We start from the raw sequence: 18,441 nt of genomic DNA on the forward strand, positions 1-18,441 counted from the left end.
GAGGGGTGTGTATGTGCACATGTGCGCATATACATGCACTTGTGTTTATACTGCTTAGGTTTTGCTGAGCTGAAATCTATAAATTAATAGTTTTCACTGAATTGGGGGAGTTTTGATCACCTTTTCTTAGAATGTTTTTCTGCCTTGTTTTTCCTTTTGTCACTCTATTTACACATATATTAGCCCTTTTGATATTGTCCCATAGATCATTAGGACTTTTATTTAAATTTTTTCTCTGTTTTCTTCTGTTTAGTTCTATCGATCTATCTTTGGATTTATTGGCCCTTTCTTCTGCCATTTCCAATCTATTGTTAAGACCAATCAGCAAATTTTTAATTTCAGATATTGAACAGGAATTTCACATCTAGAATTTCTATCTGGTTCCTTTCCAAAGCTTTTAAATGGTTTCCAGTTTTCTGCCATGACTTCCTGTCTGTTCACTCATAACCATCATTTCCTTTACAACCTTTAATATAGCTGCTTTGAAATCCTTTGTCTGCCAATTTTAATATCTGAGTCAACTTGGGATCTCTCTGCTGATTTCTCATTTTCCTTGGTTGTGGGTCACATTTTGTTTTTCCTAACATGCTTGGTAAATAATATATGCTAGACATTTTGAATGATATGCAGGAACTCTGGATCCCATTCCTCTATAAAGTATTAATTTTTGTCCTAACACTCAGATAGGTTACTAGCTGATCACCTTAAACTTGTAAATATCTAATTTTATACTTTGATAGAGTAGTTTGTTTCAGTTTTTCTCTTAGTCTTCGGGTGAATTCTTAGCCCTGGAATATAGTCTGTATTCCTAAGGTATGGCCCTCCTGGGGTTTCAGTGAAAAACCTAAGGTCGTTACAAAGTCCCTCTAACTTAATGGAATTCCAGATCTAATTTGTGTCTCCCTTAATGTAAGCAGCAACTGGAATCTTTGCTCAGTTTTCTTCTTCTTTCCTACAGTTGCCTGTTGGTGGACTCTTTAGAAATTCTCCTACAAGTGCACAGTTCAGGGGTTAGCCAGGGATTCAAGGGGAGTTTATATGCAGATTTGGATCCCCTTGCTCTGTGGCTCCCTGCTTTCTAGAATTTCTCCCCAAATTTTCAACTGCTCCAAATCCTCAACCTCAACTCAACTCAGTAAGAATGGGACTCTGTGCTTAACTGCTGGCCACTTCCCACTGGAAGACTAGGGAGAGCCCTCAGTAGAAAAGCTGTATAAATATCTCACCTCATGTAGTTCCTTTATTTCAAGGATTGGATTCCTTCTCACTTCTGTCCAGTTTCAGTTTTACTCAATGTCTTTAAGTCATTTTTATATGTGACCCAGAGTTTATCCTTGTCACTTATAGGAAGGTTAGTCTAGTGTGAACTATTCCATAGTTATCAAATTTGCTTCTTTGCCTCTTCTTTGACTATCTCAAATTTGCTTCTTTGCCTCTTCTTTGACTATCAATTGGATTGCTCCTTTCTAGTTTACATTCACTCTCTCAAAATTATAATTTTTCAGCCCTTATTGATATGTAATTATTATTTATTTATCTTTGGGATGACATTTAATTTAGCATGATTTTATAGAGATACATATTTAAAATCATTGACTTAGAAAAAATAATGAAAATTTGTAGGCTCTACCCAGTTTTGGTGGTTTTTGTTTTTTTTTTTTTTTTTTTAGAGATCTCGAAGGGAAAGCTTTCAGTCTTTCATTATTGAGTATGATACTGGTGATGAGTTTTTCATAAATGTCCTTTGTCATGTTGAGGTAGTTCCTTCTACTCCCAGTATTCTGAATGTATTTTTCCATTGTAAAAAAGGTATTACATTTTGTTAAACATTTCATTGTGTCAGTTGGGATATAGGTGGGTTTTTACTCCCTTTCCATATCTTAATTTTATGTGTTCCATTGATTGATTTTCTAATATTGAACCACCCTTGCATCCTGCAATGACTCTCACTTATGTTGCATAATATGTTTCTCAACTTGTTGAATCTTTAAAACTGTGAACCAAAATAATCTGTATGAAATTTTTAAAAATGAATTGCTTCTCAAGAAATTAGTATTTTTCATGTATTATGTATTTTAAGATGGACTGCCCCTCCACATTTAGTTAAATATGCCCTCCAAATTTGGTGACTGTCTAGTATGGATACTCAGTTTCATTTGTTCAGAACTTGAAGGGTTTTTATCTGTAGCCCTATGACACCCATTTGTGGTTAAGGGTATTGCTATCTCCTCTTCCCCCATACATATGAATGGGCACCTGAATTTAAAGTAAGAAATAAGGTTGGGGGTATAGCTCAATGATAGAGCACTTTATTAGCATAATCAGTAGGGCTTAATCAGTAGCACTTCAAAAAACAATAATAAAATTAAAAATAAAATTAAAAAGTAAGAAATAACTGAATTAATAGTACATGTTGTAGGTATTTTATTGGCAGGGGAAACTCATCAAACTCCTCACAAAATGTTGGTTTAATTTGCAGGTTTTTTGTTATAGCCTTACTTGCTGTCACCATTACCTGGATCCGTGTTATAGAAACAGCTCACAGTAAAAACCTGTTTGAATACACACAGGTTGCTAAGAGTTACCTGACTCCACCAGTCACCGCCATATTCCTGCTTGCTATATTTTGCAAAAGAGTCAATGAAAAGGTGGGTGTTGGCATGGAATGGTGTGAGGGGTTACTGCATTCACACTGTAGGGGTCTTTAACAGAGTTGCCCTGGGAGGGCACTGCTTTCTGAGGGATGATGTCCTCTTGGGCAGATTTGTTCCAAACTTGCTTATATATGTGGGGAGAAAGAGTGATTTGTTTTCCTCCCTTTCTAATATAATAAATTTTCAACCATGCTATGCAAGACTAATCACCTTACATTTGTAGAGGTGATGATACAAAACTGAATGATTCTTCCACCCGCATATTTGGCTGCAAGAAAATAATCTTCTATTACCTATATACATGGATGTGTCATTGTTGGGGTCCCACACTCACGTGGGGGATATACAGCAGTGGGCTCCTTCTACCTTCTCTGAATTGAGGAAATAACTATTTGGATCATCTCTTTCAGTCACACTTAAGACCAAATAAAGATCCCAATTGATGGTTTGATCATTTTGCCAATAAGACTTTGACAGTATAGCTTGCCTGACTCTCTTCTCTATTTTATTTTTTAATTTTTGAGTCATTTCTTAAACTTTTTTGTTTCCCTGAACAGCACTAGGTGAGTGGTCCTTATGTGTCCCTGAGCATGGCACCTGTGATCTGACCCTGCCCATCTCTCAGGTCTTGTCCTCTCCATGCTCAGCCCCTAGGCCCCAGTCAGTGCTGTTTGCTGTACCGTCCCCTGATGTCTCTAGCCTCTCTTCATTTGTTATGAACTGTTTCTTTTTCCAGGAATACTACTCCACCTGACTGATACTTTTTTCAAGGCTCACCTTCAGTGTTCAATCTTGTTTGTTTTGTTTCTCTTTCTTTTTAATTTTGTTTTTTTTTTCTTTTTTTCCCCCTTCTTTCTTTCTTTCTTTTTTTTTTTTTTAATTCGAGGTGTTCAACCCTCTAGACGACCTGCCAGTGCTCCTGTTCTACCCAGCTCATTAGGACCCAGTTTAGCACCAAGAATGCAGGGGAAGCAGTCCGGGTGCTGGAGTTGCTTTTATTTGCTTTCCTTGGAAGGGCACTTGCAAGAGAGGCAGGCAGTCAGGAACTCTGCCTATCTCCTATAACACCAACCTCAGGGAATGGGGGGAATCGCCAAGGAAAATGGAGGGATCTGGTCAGGAACATTCCTGCTACCCCCAGTCCATGGTTGCAGCCACTTTTCATGTACCCTCTTCAACTTAGAGCACTATTCCAGGCCCTCTCTCCCACCCTGTTTTGGATGATGTGTTCATCTAGCTGCTACCCATCTCCTTCAAGAATTGTTTCCTGTGGATCCTCTCCTTGGATTTTTGTTTTAGGTCTTTATCCCACAATATTTTTCTGCCTTTCTCTTCCCTCTGACATTCACCCCCTCCCAAATCAGGCTCCAAATACACTCATGGAGTAGTCTAATTGGAGACAGAAGATACACATTGAGCAGATAAAGATTACTGATAATGACATAGTGCTGTTTAAAAGATTAAAAAGGATCATGGAGGCACCTGGGAAGGTTAGGGGATGGGGCAGACAAGGATATGAGATAAAGTGGCAAGAGACTTCTTCTAAGGAAGTGACCTAGAATCTGAAACCTGAATAATGAGACAGAAATACCAGGGTCTATGGAGAGAGCCAAGCCAAGAGAAGAGCAAGTAAAAAGGCCCTAGCCAAGAGCAAAGTGAATAGGTTCAAGATGCAAGAAGACCATTATGACTGGAATAGAATGACCAAGGGAGAGTAGCAGAACCAGGCAAGGTGAACTGTGGTATGGAGTTGAGGTCTGATTCTGGTGGCAGGTGATAATAAGCCATTGGAGGTCTAGATAAAGGCATGGCATTCTCTTATGTAAGCTTTGAGAAACTACCTAGTTTCTGCAGGGCCAGTGAACAATAAGAAGTCAAGGTAGGGAACCCAACTGTGTGAGGGAAAGATGGCAGAGTGGGGTTAACATGATGACCATGGAGTTGATGGCAAGGAATTAGACTCTGGATACATTTTGTGGTTAGAACCAACAGGGTTTGCTGAAGGGTTGGTGGGATAGCAGGATGAAAAGAAAGGAGCAGAAAGGCACCAGAGCAAACAGGGAAATGGAGGTGCCACATGGGGAAATGGGGGAATGGGGTTCTTTGGGGACACATTTAGTTTGAGATGTGTATTCATGGTCTCACTTAATAGTGTTTCCAATTTTTCTTAAGTTCTCTAATTAACCTGAGATAGTACCAGTGTCTCAGGTCTGGCATCTTCTCACTTGCTCATATTATCTTCTGTTAGGCATCAATGCCCTCACTATAACTAGTTTTAGAACCCAACTAGCAAGGGGAATGAGAATGAAAGTGGTTTGTCTCATCACCTGTCTTCTTCCCAAGTGATTCTGTTGGGCTCCTCCTTTGACAGGGTGCCTTCTGGGGGCTGATTTTGGGAATTGCAATTGGTGTCTTTCGACTGTTGGCCGAGTTAGCCTACGGACTCCAGACCTGCGAGAACAACAGCAAGTGCCCCGTGCTTATCTGTGGCATGCACTACCTCTATTTTAGCATACTCCTCCTCCTAGTTAGTCTTCTGAGCATGCTGGGGATCTCCTTAATCACAGACCCAATTCCGGATAAATATGTAAGTGCTGCTGTTAGGATGCTCTGGTCCCAGGGTGGAGCAAATTGGGGAAGAGTGCCTGGATTCCTGAATTCTCTTTGGAAGTGGGAGGACTGGGGGCTAATTGTGGGGTTCTGGTGCATCAAAGATAGGCAAATAACACAGAAATAATTTGCCTATTTTAAAAATGGCCTGCTTTTAAAAAAATAACACTAGTAGCTAGGGACGTAGCAAAGTGGTAAAGTTCTTAGTACTTCCAACATGTGCCAGTCAATCCCCAGTACTACCCCCCAAAAACTAAAAACTCTTCAATGATTTGCCAATTAAGTATTCATTTAGATTGATCATTTGACTAATAAAATACAAATTTTCTGTGGAAGTGTTAAATTAACTAACCTCGATATGAATTAATATAATCAAGGAAGTCCCAGTTACTGCCTACCCAAAGGGATTTAAGCCACCAGGAAGGGGAAAGCACAGATGCTGTAGCTGTGCTTCATAGCCTTCTCATAATCCATTTCCTACCTCCCAGGAAGCAAGTGTTAGTTACCAGTTTTAGATGTTTATTTACCTGGACTCAAAGAAGTTAAGTAATTTGTTGAAAGTAACAAAACTAGTAAGTGGCCCATCTGGGTTCCAACCTGACTCTAAATCTCATACTGCCTCCACCATGTCACCTACTTTGGCACCTTAGCAGGACAGAGACTTGACCTCACCAGAAAGTGGAAGGAGTAAGGATCTTGGTCATCTAGCCAGCAATCAAGAGACCTGGAGTTTAGGGAGAAACTCAGAAGGGCTTTAATATGTAAAGCCCTGTGCCTTACAACTTTTCTCAGAATTTAGACAAAAGTTGGTCTTCTGTTATCAGAATTTGAGTCACAGGGACAGGTAAACTTGGAAGACTGCAAACCTCAGTGATCCCCAGCTCTGTTTTGGCCACTCCTTCTTCTTAGTATTTTCCATTTGATTCATTCCTCTCTTGCATACATAGCCCAGTTGGAAGAGGAACATAACAAATGGGGAGAAGAACCAGATGCTCACATTTCACTGCAAATTCTCCTGAATCAGTGACAGCATGGGAGACTCCCCTACTCCTAATGTCTTAAAACCCTGGGGGTGGCTGACTTTAAGTTTCCTGTTCCTCAGGGCCTTCATCATTCAGATTGTTGGCATTCTTTTCTGCTCTTCTCTTACTGCCAGCTTTCTGGTGTCCACTTCTCACTTGGTCAGTCAAGTATGTTTGCTCCGTAGCAAAGCATCAGTGCTCTGGAAAAGACAAAGTAGCTGCCCAGAGGGGAGGAACCAAAGAGAAAAAGTAGCACTTATGGATCAGTGACAACATGCCACGCACTGGCCTGAGCCTTCCAAATGGCACCTCTGCTCACCACAACCAGAGAAGATAGGACTTTATGCCCCCAAATCATCCATGCTCAGAAGCACACAGATGTTACACATCACTGGGACCCAGGCCCTTCTAGCACATCCAGTGACCTCATCCACAGGAGGTTGATAGTGTTGCTGGGAAGGCAAAATGTATGAATATGACACTATCGAGAAACATTTAAAGGTTAAGCTGAGTCAGTCATCAACGCAACACAATTGTAGTCCCAACATTTTTATTTGAAAGACAAGGCCGAATCTTGGAGTGGGGCAGGCTGGGGAGGCTGCCAGCCAGTGAGGATCATAAGTATTCCATTGTGTATTAACAGGAAACCATGCAGGGCAGAATTTCACCTATACCTGCACCAAAACTGGTGTAGTGGGTTTGGATATACTATATTCTTGGATAGACTTAGATTTGGTGGAAATGTTCACTTGTGCTTTTGCTATCCTACCCCCCAAACAAGAAGCAGCAATTGACTGAATTTTGTTACTTCCCAAGGTTTTGTTACTTTTCATATATGTTTTTAGGAAAAGAAAATAATTAGAGGGCAGAGAGAAAATAAATTGTCCCTCCTTGGCATCCACAAATATGCTATTGAATTTGAGCAATCAAGTTCTGCTCCAGGGCCAGGTAAAACCCCTCCTGGGCAGCATTCCTGCTGTATGATGCCCTGACAGAGCTTCAGAAGCTTCTGACCATCAGAAGTAGGGTACCACAAAAGTAATGGGTAGCTTCTCCCAGCCTGAAAGGGTGCATGCTTTTGGACCCTCAAAATGGGAAAGATCCCTGAGTTCATTGCCTCCAATCCCTAGCTTTACATTGAAGGACACACTCTTTGTACCACTCTTTGCCAAAGTCACATGATCACATGATACCTTAGCCAGAACTAAAACCCGAATCATAGTTCCTATGATTTTCCTTTCATCTTTTATTAAAATCTAATAACCAGATTTTTTTCGGTCCATCAGGACCCTAGTCCCAGCTGTAGTCTGTGGTTTTCTATGGCTGCATGACAGGGCCCAGAGGTAACATGCCCCTGTTTTCTCCACCCTACAGCTTCATGGGCTCTGCTGGAGCTTACGCAACAGCCAAGAGGAAAGGGTAGATCTAGATGCAGGGATACAGTGGAAGAGATTCCCCAATCTCCCATCCCAGGAAGGTGAGAAAGAAGATCCACAGCCCTGGGAGGGATCCTGTGTGAAGTGGTCTAGAGTAATGTATGGCCTGTGCTGCTAACCCAGCACCTTCTGCCTCACCATCTTCATCCTCAGAAATGTTCTTCCAAGCAGAGGCACTGGCTTTCATTTTCCCTCAGATGCCTCCTGGGGCAGTTAGGGCATGCAGAGGTTGTGATGCCATCCAACATCCATGGTAAGCAGGCTGGGCTGAGGGGAGGGATGTGGAAGAAAGGAGTTGTGCTGAGTGGCCCCTGGGGGTGGTGAAAGTAGAGAAGTCAGGATTGAAGAAAGGGGCACTCAGGCAATGAGGGGGAGCCTGCAAGGGGACAGAAAATTAAGTGTCTGGTGTCATAAAGTGTTTCAAGAGGTGAGGTAAGCCACTGAGGCAAATACTGATGGGTGAAGAAAGACCATGCCCAAGAACTTGTCTTTGGGTTTAGCCACATACTATTGCACCTCCAACAGAGCTATCTGTTGGTGTGGTGCCAGGAAGGGAATAGGCAGTGAAGGGGACAGGAGACAGCCCTATCTAGCATGGATGCAGGAGCAGGGAGGGAGTATGCAGCCCTACCTAAGAGGGCCTACCAGAAGCAGGCCTATGGGATAACTAGGTTTCAGTCCAAGCAAGAAGGGGAAGAGCGTCCCTGGGAGAGACTGAGGCACTGGGCCTTCAGAGTCAGAGAAAAGTTTTTAGCAGATAGGGTCAGAAAAGGAGTATTCAGGGCCATGGCGGGGGTGCAGAGGTGACCTGAGCTTCTTGCAGCCCCTGACGCAAACAGGGATAAAGGACATAATGAGATTAGTCCTGAGCCTGGGGTAGAGAGTGGTGAAGAGGCTATGAGTTTGTGGGAGGAAGGGAGAGAAGAAAAGGGCCTAGCTAGGAAGAAAGCAGGGTTCTAGCTGGGGCAGGGTTGCATGCACTTCTCTTGGGGAAGTTCAGAGTCCAGAGAGGCTCAGGGCTGATATCTGCAAAAGGAGATGGTGTATTTGGTTGGGGAGTACCCCAGTGGTCTCCACTGGGCATAGGACCCTATACTCCTGAAGACTCCCTCTGATGCCTGCTGACAGTTCTCCTTTAAGCTGACCCTCTGAGTACCCACAATCTTCCAGATGCTGCCAAAATTATACTCATGTGTGATAGGTACAACTACTACTACATTTAAAAGCTGAGGACACTAAGGCAATTAGGAGTCAGATAACTTGTCCCTGGCCCTGTAGATGACCAGACAGTGGTAGAGCTGGGATTTAAAAACCGGCAGTCTCACTCCAAAGTATGGGCTTTCAGCCCCTAGGCCAGACAGCTGCCCATCATCCTGCCTTGTCTATTTGGGGTGACAGTTGTGCTGTGGTTGAACGACTGGTTGCCTTTTCAATTCTAGTTACCTCTTCCAGCTGCATCTTAGATCCTGCAAGCTGCATGACAGTGTTATAACTTGGGTGTCTGAGAACAGAAGCAAGAGTATGACTGGTGATCAGACTTCTCAGTCCAAACATCATATATCTGTGTCACTGGCTTTAAGGTTCTCCAGCTACAGACACCCTTCCCCTTCTAACAGACTCTTCCATCCATGTCAGGTGGGTTCCATCATCCCTGATGCCTTCTCAACCTCCACAGTAGGTTGGGAGCCCACTCTGACTAAAATGGGGTTGTCTTGTCATCCAGAAGGGAACCATTCCCAGGAGTGGCTCTAAGGTTAAATCCCAGGCAGCCATTGAGTCCATACTACTGAGCTGGGAGCTGACCGTGGTGCTGACCCAGGCCTAAGCAGGTCCCAAGGGGCAAACCAGCATCCATAGTGCTGACACTGGAGTAAAATTCAAGCTCCACAGTCCGGTACTTCCACTAGTTTGCCTTAAGAAAATGAATGGAAAACTTTCTGTAATTCTTAGTCTCCCCTCCTGTACAATAGGAAGTTCCTATAAGGACCCAGGCATCTGCAAATGCCCTACTGGGTCAAGTAGAGAGACTGGCTGCTTCCTGGAGAAGATACTTTCCCAGCAACTGTCAAAGAAAGTAGTGTCTTATTTCCAGGACTTGCAGGGCTTTCTCCATCCTCCAAATACTAATGACCTGGGTGGAGTACATGCTCAGAGGAGCAGTCACCACCTGTTCTAGACCTACAAAAACAGGGAAGGGCATTGCCATGGCACAACAGGGTGCACATGGAAGGGCTATGCTCCTATTACACTTATGTCAGCTGCCCAATTAGGGGTTCTGGGTATAGCTGATAGCTCTGCAGACCTACTCTGCTCCCAGAGTGCTTCCTAAGTCCTTTTTTCCACCTTTTACCTCAGTCACATCTCTGAGGATGGTTATAGACATTCCATGTTCAGGCTGAACACTTCTTTATTAGGAGTGAGTTGTTGGACTTCATATTGGACTTGCTGTTGAGAAATGATTCCCTTTGGAATCTTCTCTCCTGTGTCATGGTGTGCATGCCTCCTGACCTTTGCCTGTTCCTATGTTCTAGATAAGTTCAAGGAGGCCAACACCTGCCTCTGGAAAACCTGGGACCTTTTCTGTGGTCTGGAGCCACAGCCAGGTCCCAAATTGTCCCCTGAAAAGGCCACAAAGGAAAATATGGAAGCAACTAAGGAGAAGATAGAGCATGGTGACATAGCCAAAGGTACAGAGGTGCTGGCCCCAGGAGAGGCAACCAGGAAGTTAGAGGTGACCAAGAAGAAGATGGAGCATGGTGATATGTCAGGAGGTACAGAGATGCTGACCCCAGAATCAGCAATCAGGAAGCTGGAGGATACCAAGAAAAAGGCAGAAGGTACAGAGTGGGGTGACATATCAGAAGAACCCTTCTGGAGCAGAGTGGTCAATGCCAATGGAATAATCTTGATTATACTTGTAGTCCTCAGTCACATCTACTTCTTCTGAAACAGCTCAGGTTGGGGTTGTCCAGAGGGAAGGCAGGACTGCTGCCTTTCCCAGACTCCCTCATCCTGAAGTGGATGCGGGAGACCCAAGGATATGAGGTCAAGGATTACACTAATGGAAACTCTCCCTTGGTGTCATGCATCAAATGTGACCAGCTGCTGGTCATGCTTGCCACAGGGGGACAGAACAAAGTTCATTCATGATTATAGAGACTATGTAAATGAGAACATCTGCTCCTCTCCAAAATGAGTCATTTTCTCCAAATGGATTTACTGCATAAGCATTGACTTTCACTTTAAATTTAATTTTGGGTTTTTATCTCTAGATATATTTGGGGTGTTTTGCTTGTGTTTACTTGACTGTCACCATTTCTTTCCTATACCCATCCTCCATTGCTTTGTCGTCTCCTCATTTTCGAAGCATGCCCCTGCTGGCAAAGATGCTGTGTGGTGTAAGCCCTACTCCTTTTCCACCCCTACTGGGGAATCTCGGTACCCAGTGCTGATGACCACAGCCATGGAACAACAGCTGCCATGTAGCTGGAAACTCCAGCTCCTGCCTGGACCATGGGTGGGGCCTAGGCAGCCTCTGTTCTAACAGAATTGGCCTCCATATAACTCACCACTGTTTTGACTTTTGCCTTACTGTATTCCTGAAGGGGAGGGAAGGGGGAAAGTCCCCCTATGCCAGCTCTCCCCATCACACTCCCAGTCTGACATTAATGGGAGTTGGGCCCATGTGTTACATGTGTTAGATTCCCTTTAGCTAGCAAATATAGGCCACTCCTGGGCTGTGTTTCTATAGGGGCTCCCTGAACTTCTCCTTCCTCTTTCTTCTCATACCAAAATAAATAAATTATTTGTGTCTAGGAAATGTTTCAGGTGCCTTGAAGTGATCTTGGGGGAAGCACACCCAGCATCATGAAAATCATACTCTGAAGTCCCATTCACAAAAGCCAGGCCTTCCTTTCTCTAATCCTTACCTGACAGTTTTGAATGCCTGCTGTGTGCCTCTAGGAAGTAGCCCTAAACAAAGCACGTAGAAACTGTTCTCAGAGCTCATGGTCTATGGAGGAAAGCAAACAATAATGATGATAGCCTACATTTCATGTAGCCTGCTGTTTTCATGCCCTATGTACCTTATCACATTCAAGCCACAGAACCCCCTGTGGAAGGATTAGAATTAACTACATTTCACAGGGGAGAAAACTGAGGTTCATCAAGGGAACATAGAAACCAAGGGGGTGGACAGAAGTTCACATAATTACCCACCACATCATTTGTACCAGGCAGAAATGCCTGGTAGGCATTCACCTAGCCTTAAAGAAGAAAGAAGTCAGTTAGCTGAATATCAGAAGAGACTATGTACGGAAAGACTTGAAGCTAGAGTACAAGGCATCTTTGAAGCCATGGAAAATATGGCATGTGTGTGTAAGGATGGTGGGAAGTGGAAAGTCTTGTGCCTAACAAGAAGGCCTTGTATGCTTTGGAATTCTAAGTCCCTGGGAATTTAGGTAGGAAAGTGATAGGATAGGATTTGCTGGCTGCTGCTGGGAAGATGAAAAGAGGCAGGAACACTCACCAGGAGAGTGCTAGAACAATGCAGGCAAATTAGTGACTGAGAGGTAAAGAGAAGGGGGTTTCTGAAGGAAGGGGCCAGACATCACTCTGGTTTGAACACACTGGAGAAAGAACAGACATGGGAGAAATATGAGCTTCATTTCTTACATGTTGAGTTTGAGCTGTGTGAAAATGTTTATTGACATTTTGAAAGCACTAAGTCATCTGATCCATGAATATGGGATGTCTTTCCATTTATTTAGGTCTTTAATGTTTAACCAATGTTTTGTTTTTAGTGCACAAGTCTGGCACTTTACTTCTTTTGTTAAATTTTTTCCTAATTAGCTTATTCTTTTTTTGGTGCTCTTGTAAGTGAAATTGACTTAACTTCAATTTTGGATGGTTCATTGTTAGTGTTTAGAAATATAATCAGTTTTTGTATATTGATTTTTGTATCCTGCAATACTGCCATACTAGTTTATTAGTTCTAACAGTTTTTAAGCATATGATTTTTCTTACATAAAATCATGTAATCCATGAATAAAAATAGTTTGCCTTTTTTTCCAATCTGGATGCCCCTTATCTCTTTTCTTGTGTAACTGACCTAGCTAGAAGGTGCACAATGACATTGTTGAATAGAAGTGGCAAGATCAGACATCCTTGTCTTGTTCCTGATCTCAGAGTAAGCATTTTTCTATTACTGAATATAATATCAGCTATGAGTTTTTGCAGACGTTCTTTATCATGTTGAGGAAGTTCCCCTTTATTCCTAGTTTACCAAGAGTCTTGTTTGGGTTTGTTTATTTAATTTATTGGTACTGGGGATTGAACCCAGGAGTTAACATTCCCAGTCTTTTTTATTGTCTGCAACAGGGTCTCGCTAAGTGACTTACAGCCTTGTGAAATTGTTGAGGTTGGCCTCAAACTTGCAATGCTCATACCTCAGTCTCCCAAATCACTGGGATTACAGGCATGTGTCACTGTGCTCAGCTTATTTTTGTTTTTACTCATAAATGGGTGTTGGATTTTGTAGAGTGATTTTTTTCTGGTTTTTGCCCTTCTATCTATAGAATTAGATATAATCGTTTCTTCTAGCTACAGAATTACATTAAATGATTTTCATATAAATCAATCATGCATTCTGGGACATTTAAATCTCAGTTGGTCCTGGTGTATAATGCTTTTTATGTGTTTCTGGATTTGGCATGTGAATATTTTTGTGAGTTTTTTGTCTATATTCATTTAGGAATATTGCTCTATAGTTTTCTTGTGATTTCTTTGTCTGATTTAGGTATCAGAATATTGTTCTCAGGATGAGTTGTAAAATGTTCCTTCCTCCCCTATTTTCTGAAACAATTTGTTAAGGACAGGTGTTAATTCTTGCCTGGAGACATTTAAGGGTAGAAGATTAGTTAGGTATAAGGAATCAGAATTCCGAAGAAAGACTGGTGCCAGAAACCCAGGATTGGGAGAAAAAAGGTAGAAGGCAATCCCAACTAAGAAAGGGACCTGGTGAAGGAGGCTTATGGACAGGCAAATAAGATTGTACAGGAAAAAATGGGAGAAAAGAGGGCCTAGAACAGAACCATGAGAAATACCAATACCACTAGTTATATAACAAAAGATGGTTCCTCCCAGCAACTCAGGAGGCTGAGGGAGAAGGATCACAAGTTTGAGGCCATCCTGGGCAACTTAATGAGACCAGTTTCAATAAAAAGTGCTGGGAATGTAGCTCAGTGGTAGAGCAATCCCCAGTACACCATTCACACACAAAGAGACTTCTGTATCAGAGAACAAAGGCACAGAGTCTTGGTGACAGGGAAGTTGGTGACTTAGCCAGAGCCTGTGGAAAAGGTGGAGCCAACTTGCTGTGTGTTGAGACAGGATTGGAACATGAGGCATTGGAGTCCCTGGAGCAGGTATCTGCTTCCCTGATGGAAAAATGATTTCCTCTAATGAGTCCTTTTCTGAGAATGGGATTGAATCTGAAATCTCAGCCAGGACCAACAGCCAATCCCTTTCAGAATAAGAGCGTCTATTTGGAATAATCCTTTAAATCTAAGGACACAAACTTCTCTATTTCTTCCAGAAAAGTGAGGGTTCCTGGGACTCACTGAAAAGAGTGCAAAAACAGGCTTACTTGGGAGTCTGGTTTTGCTGATAATATTTATCCTGAGAATGCCTCCCTGAATAAATTCTCGGTTGGTGAGGAGGGAGCCTCAAAACTTCCTGGGTAAAGATTAAGGCTTCAGTGTAGCTCCAGAAGTAAGGGCCCAGTCCTAAGGTTTAACTCTTATGGTCCTTCAACTGAGGTTGGAACCACAGCTTCTCCCCGCAAACCAGAGGGGAGCTGTTGCATGGCCAAACCAGGCAGGGCTGGGTGGGGAGAGACAAAAGGGCTCCCCTGACCACCCCTCTGAATTTGTTCACATGCCTCAGAACTGCCACCCTCTTCAGTCCAGCTTCTTTCTCCTCCCCTTCCTTGAATTCCCAGCCTCTCTAGCTGATCTCACTACAAGGGGAGAAGCACAAGTGGACGCACAGATGGTAGGCAGGCTCACTGCAGGGCTGCTCTGCAGTCAGGAAGGCTTAAGAAGGAGGGGGAAGGTGCAGGGGGCTTTAAGCCAGCCCAGGAGGGAGAGTGTCCTGGTGACTTCCTTGCTTTTGAGAAGAATGAAGCTGTTTTGAGGAGAAAGTCTTAAGGAGAAAACTAGAATCAATACTTGTCCTGAATGCTGAGCCCTGGCAGATGCTCTTATGACCTACTTACCCTCCCCTGGGAAGATTCTGAATCAGACCATCACCTTGCTTCCTGACAAGCCTTTGGGAAAGGGACAGAACTGGCCGAACAGGGCACTGAAGAGAGTGCCCAGCAGGACCACACCCAGATGCACTCCACAGTGCATCACTCTAGTTAGTGTACAAAGGCCTGATCACTCTAGTGTACAAAGGCCTGATCACTCTAGTGTACAAAGCTTGGTTAGTGCCTGGTCCAGCAGTGTTCCTTCCAACCCCAAACCCAACTCCCTGCCCCCCACCCTGTCCCTAGAGGTCTCAGCCCTAGTTTTCACCTACTAAGGAGAATCTGGACCCAGAGAAAGTAGAACTCCCAGGATCACCTCCTACTCATTCCCTGCCCTGGATTGGGTCTGTGCCACCCAGGACCCTATTTCTCTGGGCTTGGTATTTATCCTTTGGCAGAAATATGTGACAATGCTCCAGGAACATAAAATACCACTGAGACCTGAGATAAAGATTCTTCCCATTTATTCAGGCACAGAGGTGACTTATTGGATCTGGGTCAAAGAGGGCTCAGGGTTTCCATTCAATCACTTGGATAGCAATGTGGGCTGCCCTCCGTACAGCCTCATTTTGATCTGACTCAAGTTCACGGAAGGTAGAAACGTGGAGCTGCAGGAACTTGCGACCCTCAGGGGCCTCAGCCAGCATAGTGAGGGCCTTGGTGGCATTCAGGCGCACTTTGATCAGAGGTGAGAAAAGAAGCTGCAGGAGTGGGTAGTTGGCTTCTGCCTCCAGAGCTGCATACTTCCCTGTAGACCACCAACACCAGCTTTCTTAACCAGTCATTTTGAGGGGGCCTTCCTCCCCCTACCCTCCTGCCTATGCAGTTTCAAGGAGAGGCACCACCCTGTATCCACCCTCCTTTCTCCTCATCTCTCTTGCACACTTTTGTCGAGTTCAGCTTAAACCAGAACCCCCTCAACCCTGCTCTTCCAGTCCTCTAACTGGCTTCTCTCCATCATTCTCTTTCTTATCCTGAAATCAGTCCTCATGAGACAATACAAATTGTCTTTTTTAATTTTTTTAATTTTTGGTGCTATGGGATTTGAACCCAGGGCCTCATGCATGCCAGGCAAGCAATTTACCACTAAGCCACATTCCCAGGTCTACATTTTTAAAATGGAAAGCTAATAATTCATGTGGAAAATATTTCTTGAGCAGTTACTCAACACCTGGCATAAAAACACTCATACGAGGGCTGGGGGCCTAGTTCAGTGGTAGAGCACTTGTTTAACAAGTGCAAGGCCCTGAATTCTATCCTCAGTACAGAAGAAAGGGAAGAGAAGGGGAGGGGAGGGGAGGGGAGGGAAAATGAAAGGAAAGGAAGAGAAAGGGAAAGGAAAGGAAAGGAAGGAAGGGAGGAAGGAAGGAAACAACAAAACAACCCACATTTGTCTTGCCCTCATGGTGCTAACAGTCCATTGGGAACACAGACATTAATATGTACAGAAGATTCTCTCAACCCACTGTCAGCAAACTCCTTTGCTGCAAGGTGGGTATGTAGAGGGATGGAGGGAGTCTCAGCCTCTACCCTGCTAACTCCCACTGTCCTTTGGGTTGATCCTCAAGCCCCTCCCAGGGGATGTTTGGCCCCTATCATGTGACCTGTGGAATGCTGCACTTCTCCATGTCATTCATCATTCTGCCTGTCCTGCCAACTATAGACACCAGAGACAGAGAACTATGGGTTCTCATTGTCTAGTTCAGTGCCTGTCATGACTAGGGCTCAGAGATCATTCACTGGAATGCCATCTGGGGATTAGTTATCCTTGCATGCCTGGCTTCTGGATTCTGTATCTCTGGCCATTGTCTGAGCCCCTATGGGCCCCCTAGCCCTCCAAGTGCTCTTATAGGAAGCCTGAGCTGAGATTCCCCAGGATGAAAGCACAGGGGGCACCCCTAGCCCCCCATGTAGTCAGCATCCTAACCACACAATGGAAAGCAGGGCTGTGACCTCTGAGAAGGCCCCAACCTCACCTCCTCCATGTATCTCAAATTCCACAATTAGGATCCAGTGAGGAGGTTCTGGGAGAATCTGTTTGGGGGAGACTTTGCACCATATTGATCACAAATCCAAGACTCAGAGAACTCTCTGTTGGATTCAAAGGAAGCACAGGGCACAGGGTTGGTGCAGATGAGTGTGGGCCAATGGAGAAGATCAGACAGTTTTCAGAAGTTCTCAAGAGTGGGAGGAAGAAATCAGATCCAGCGTATTGGGTGTGGAGATCAGCTCAGGTCTCTTCCCTTAGCTCAGAGTCTGGCTGTCTGGGAGTCCTGGGCAGGGGGTATGGGAGAAGATAATCCTGTACTCTCATTTGCCCTTCCACCAATTTGAGAAAATCAATTATGATCAAGAAACACCTTAGAGTCAAGTGTCCCAGGGTTTGCTTAGACCACAGGAAAACAGAATCACAGATAGCAATCTAATCAATACCAGAATCATACCTCACAAGGAATCTGAGTGGAGGTAGTAATTCCAGGCCCAGGAAAGAGTAGTATGAAGGGACAAAGGTCCTAATGTGAGTGACCAATATGGATGGTTGGGGGAGTAATATTCAGTCCCTGAGTATGAGAAGGATGAGTTTGGAAAGTTCACAGTGGCTGCTGACGTGCTGGGTGGGAGGGCTCCCTCTTCCCTCATGCCTAGACCCACCCAGCCTGAAGGATCCTGGGGTGAACATCCTTGCCTTACCTTCAGTGGTCACTGTGGCATACATCAGAGCCCCAGCAGCATTGGCCTGCACTTCTCCATCCTTATCTTTCAGCAGATGCACCAGGATAGGGATGACATCATGCTTCCACACCTGGTTCTTGCCCCCTAGAGGGATGCTGGAGCAAAACAGAGATAGCTAGGAGTCCCACTTGATAGGGAAGACTGGAGTGAGACCCAGGACTACCCAAGGAGGACACAAAAAGAAATAACTTGTGTTGGGACTATCCCTGCCAGGTACATAGCAATGCTGGTATGAGCACTGCGTGCTGCCAGTGAAGGTGAGACCAGGGACCAGGAGGCGATGGCACCTCACCCTAAGACATCACTCAAAAGAAGAAACAAGACATGTTCTTTCTGGTCCCAAATGCATAGGAGCAGGACCCATGGATGTGAACCACAGTGAGACCCATTTTGACTCTACCTAAGAGTTAGCTATCAATTAAGGGTCAAGTTACTCCAAACAGCAGTAAGCTGCCCAGCCCTGAGCAATAGCAGGTAGGAACTCAGATAAAGTGACTTTTAGGTCACATCTCATTTCAGCATTGTATAAAGCTGTGAAAATAAGGTGGTGTACTCCACAAGAGTTTCCTAACCATGAGAGGGCCAGCAAAAGAGAAGAGCTCCCCAAACCAGGAAATACTGCCTATTAGGCCCCACAGGAGCATCATGGTGCATGTGCATCCTGCAGCAAGGACCCT

The 18,441-nt window shown here is 44.1% G+C and overlaps 2 protein-coding genes across 3 annotated transcripts in view; one reads left to right on the top strand and one right to left on the bottom strand.

Annotated features, from left to right (window-relative positions):
- LOC124991469 (sodium/glucose cotransporter 1-like) overlaps nucleotides 1–10,669 on the top strand; it is a 70,623-nt gene extending 59,954 nt beyond the window's left edge. Inside the window, exons 11-14 of the mRNA XM_047562168.1 lie at nucleotides 2,480–2,648; nucleotides 5,026–5,241; nucleotides 7,661–7,763; nucleotides 10,254–10,669. Of these exons, the coding sequence (XP_047418124.1) occupies nucleotides 2,480–2,648; nucleotides 5,026–5,241; nucleotides 7,661–7,763; nucleotides 10,254–10,669 (904 nt within the window). The remainder of the gene's footprint in view (nucleotides 1–2,479; nucleotides 2,649–5,025; nucleotides 5,242–7,660; nucleotides 7,764–10,253) is intronic.
- Nucleotides 10,670–15,492: 4,823 nt separating this feature from the next.
- Rsph14 (radial spoke head 14 homolog) overlaps nucleotides 15,493–18,441 on the bottom strand; it is an 82,131-nt gene continuing 79,182 nt past the window's right edge. For both annotated transcript variants that reach the window (XM_047560108.1, XM_047560107.1), the window contains exons 6-7: nucleotides 17,723–17,859; nucleotides 15,493–15,779 (exon numbers count right to left, since the gene is read on the bottom strand). In XM_047560108.1, the coding sequence (XP_047416064.1) occupies nucleotides 15,541–15,779; nucleotides 17,723–17,859 (376 nt within the window). In that variant the 3' untranslated portion in view covers nucleotides 15,493–15,540. The remainder of the gene's footprint in view (nucleotides 15,780–17,722; nucleotides 17,860–18,441) is intronic.

This window comes from Sciurus carolinensis, chromosome 8 (genome assembly GCF_902686445.1).
Source record: "Sciurus carolinensis chromosome 8, mSciCar1.2, whole genome shotgun sequence".
Classification (NCBI taxonomy): Eukaryota; Metazoa; Chordata; class Mammalia; order Rodentia; family Sciuridae; genus Sciurus; species Sciurus carolinensis.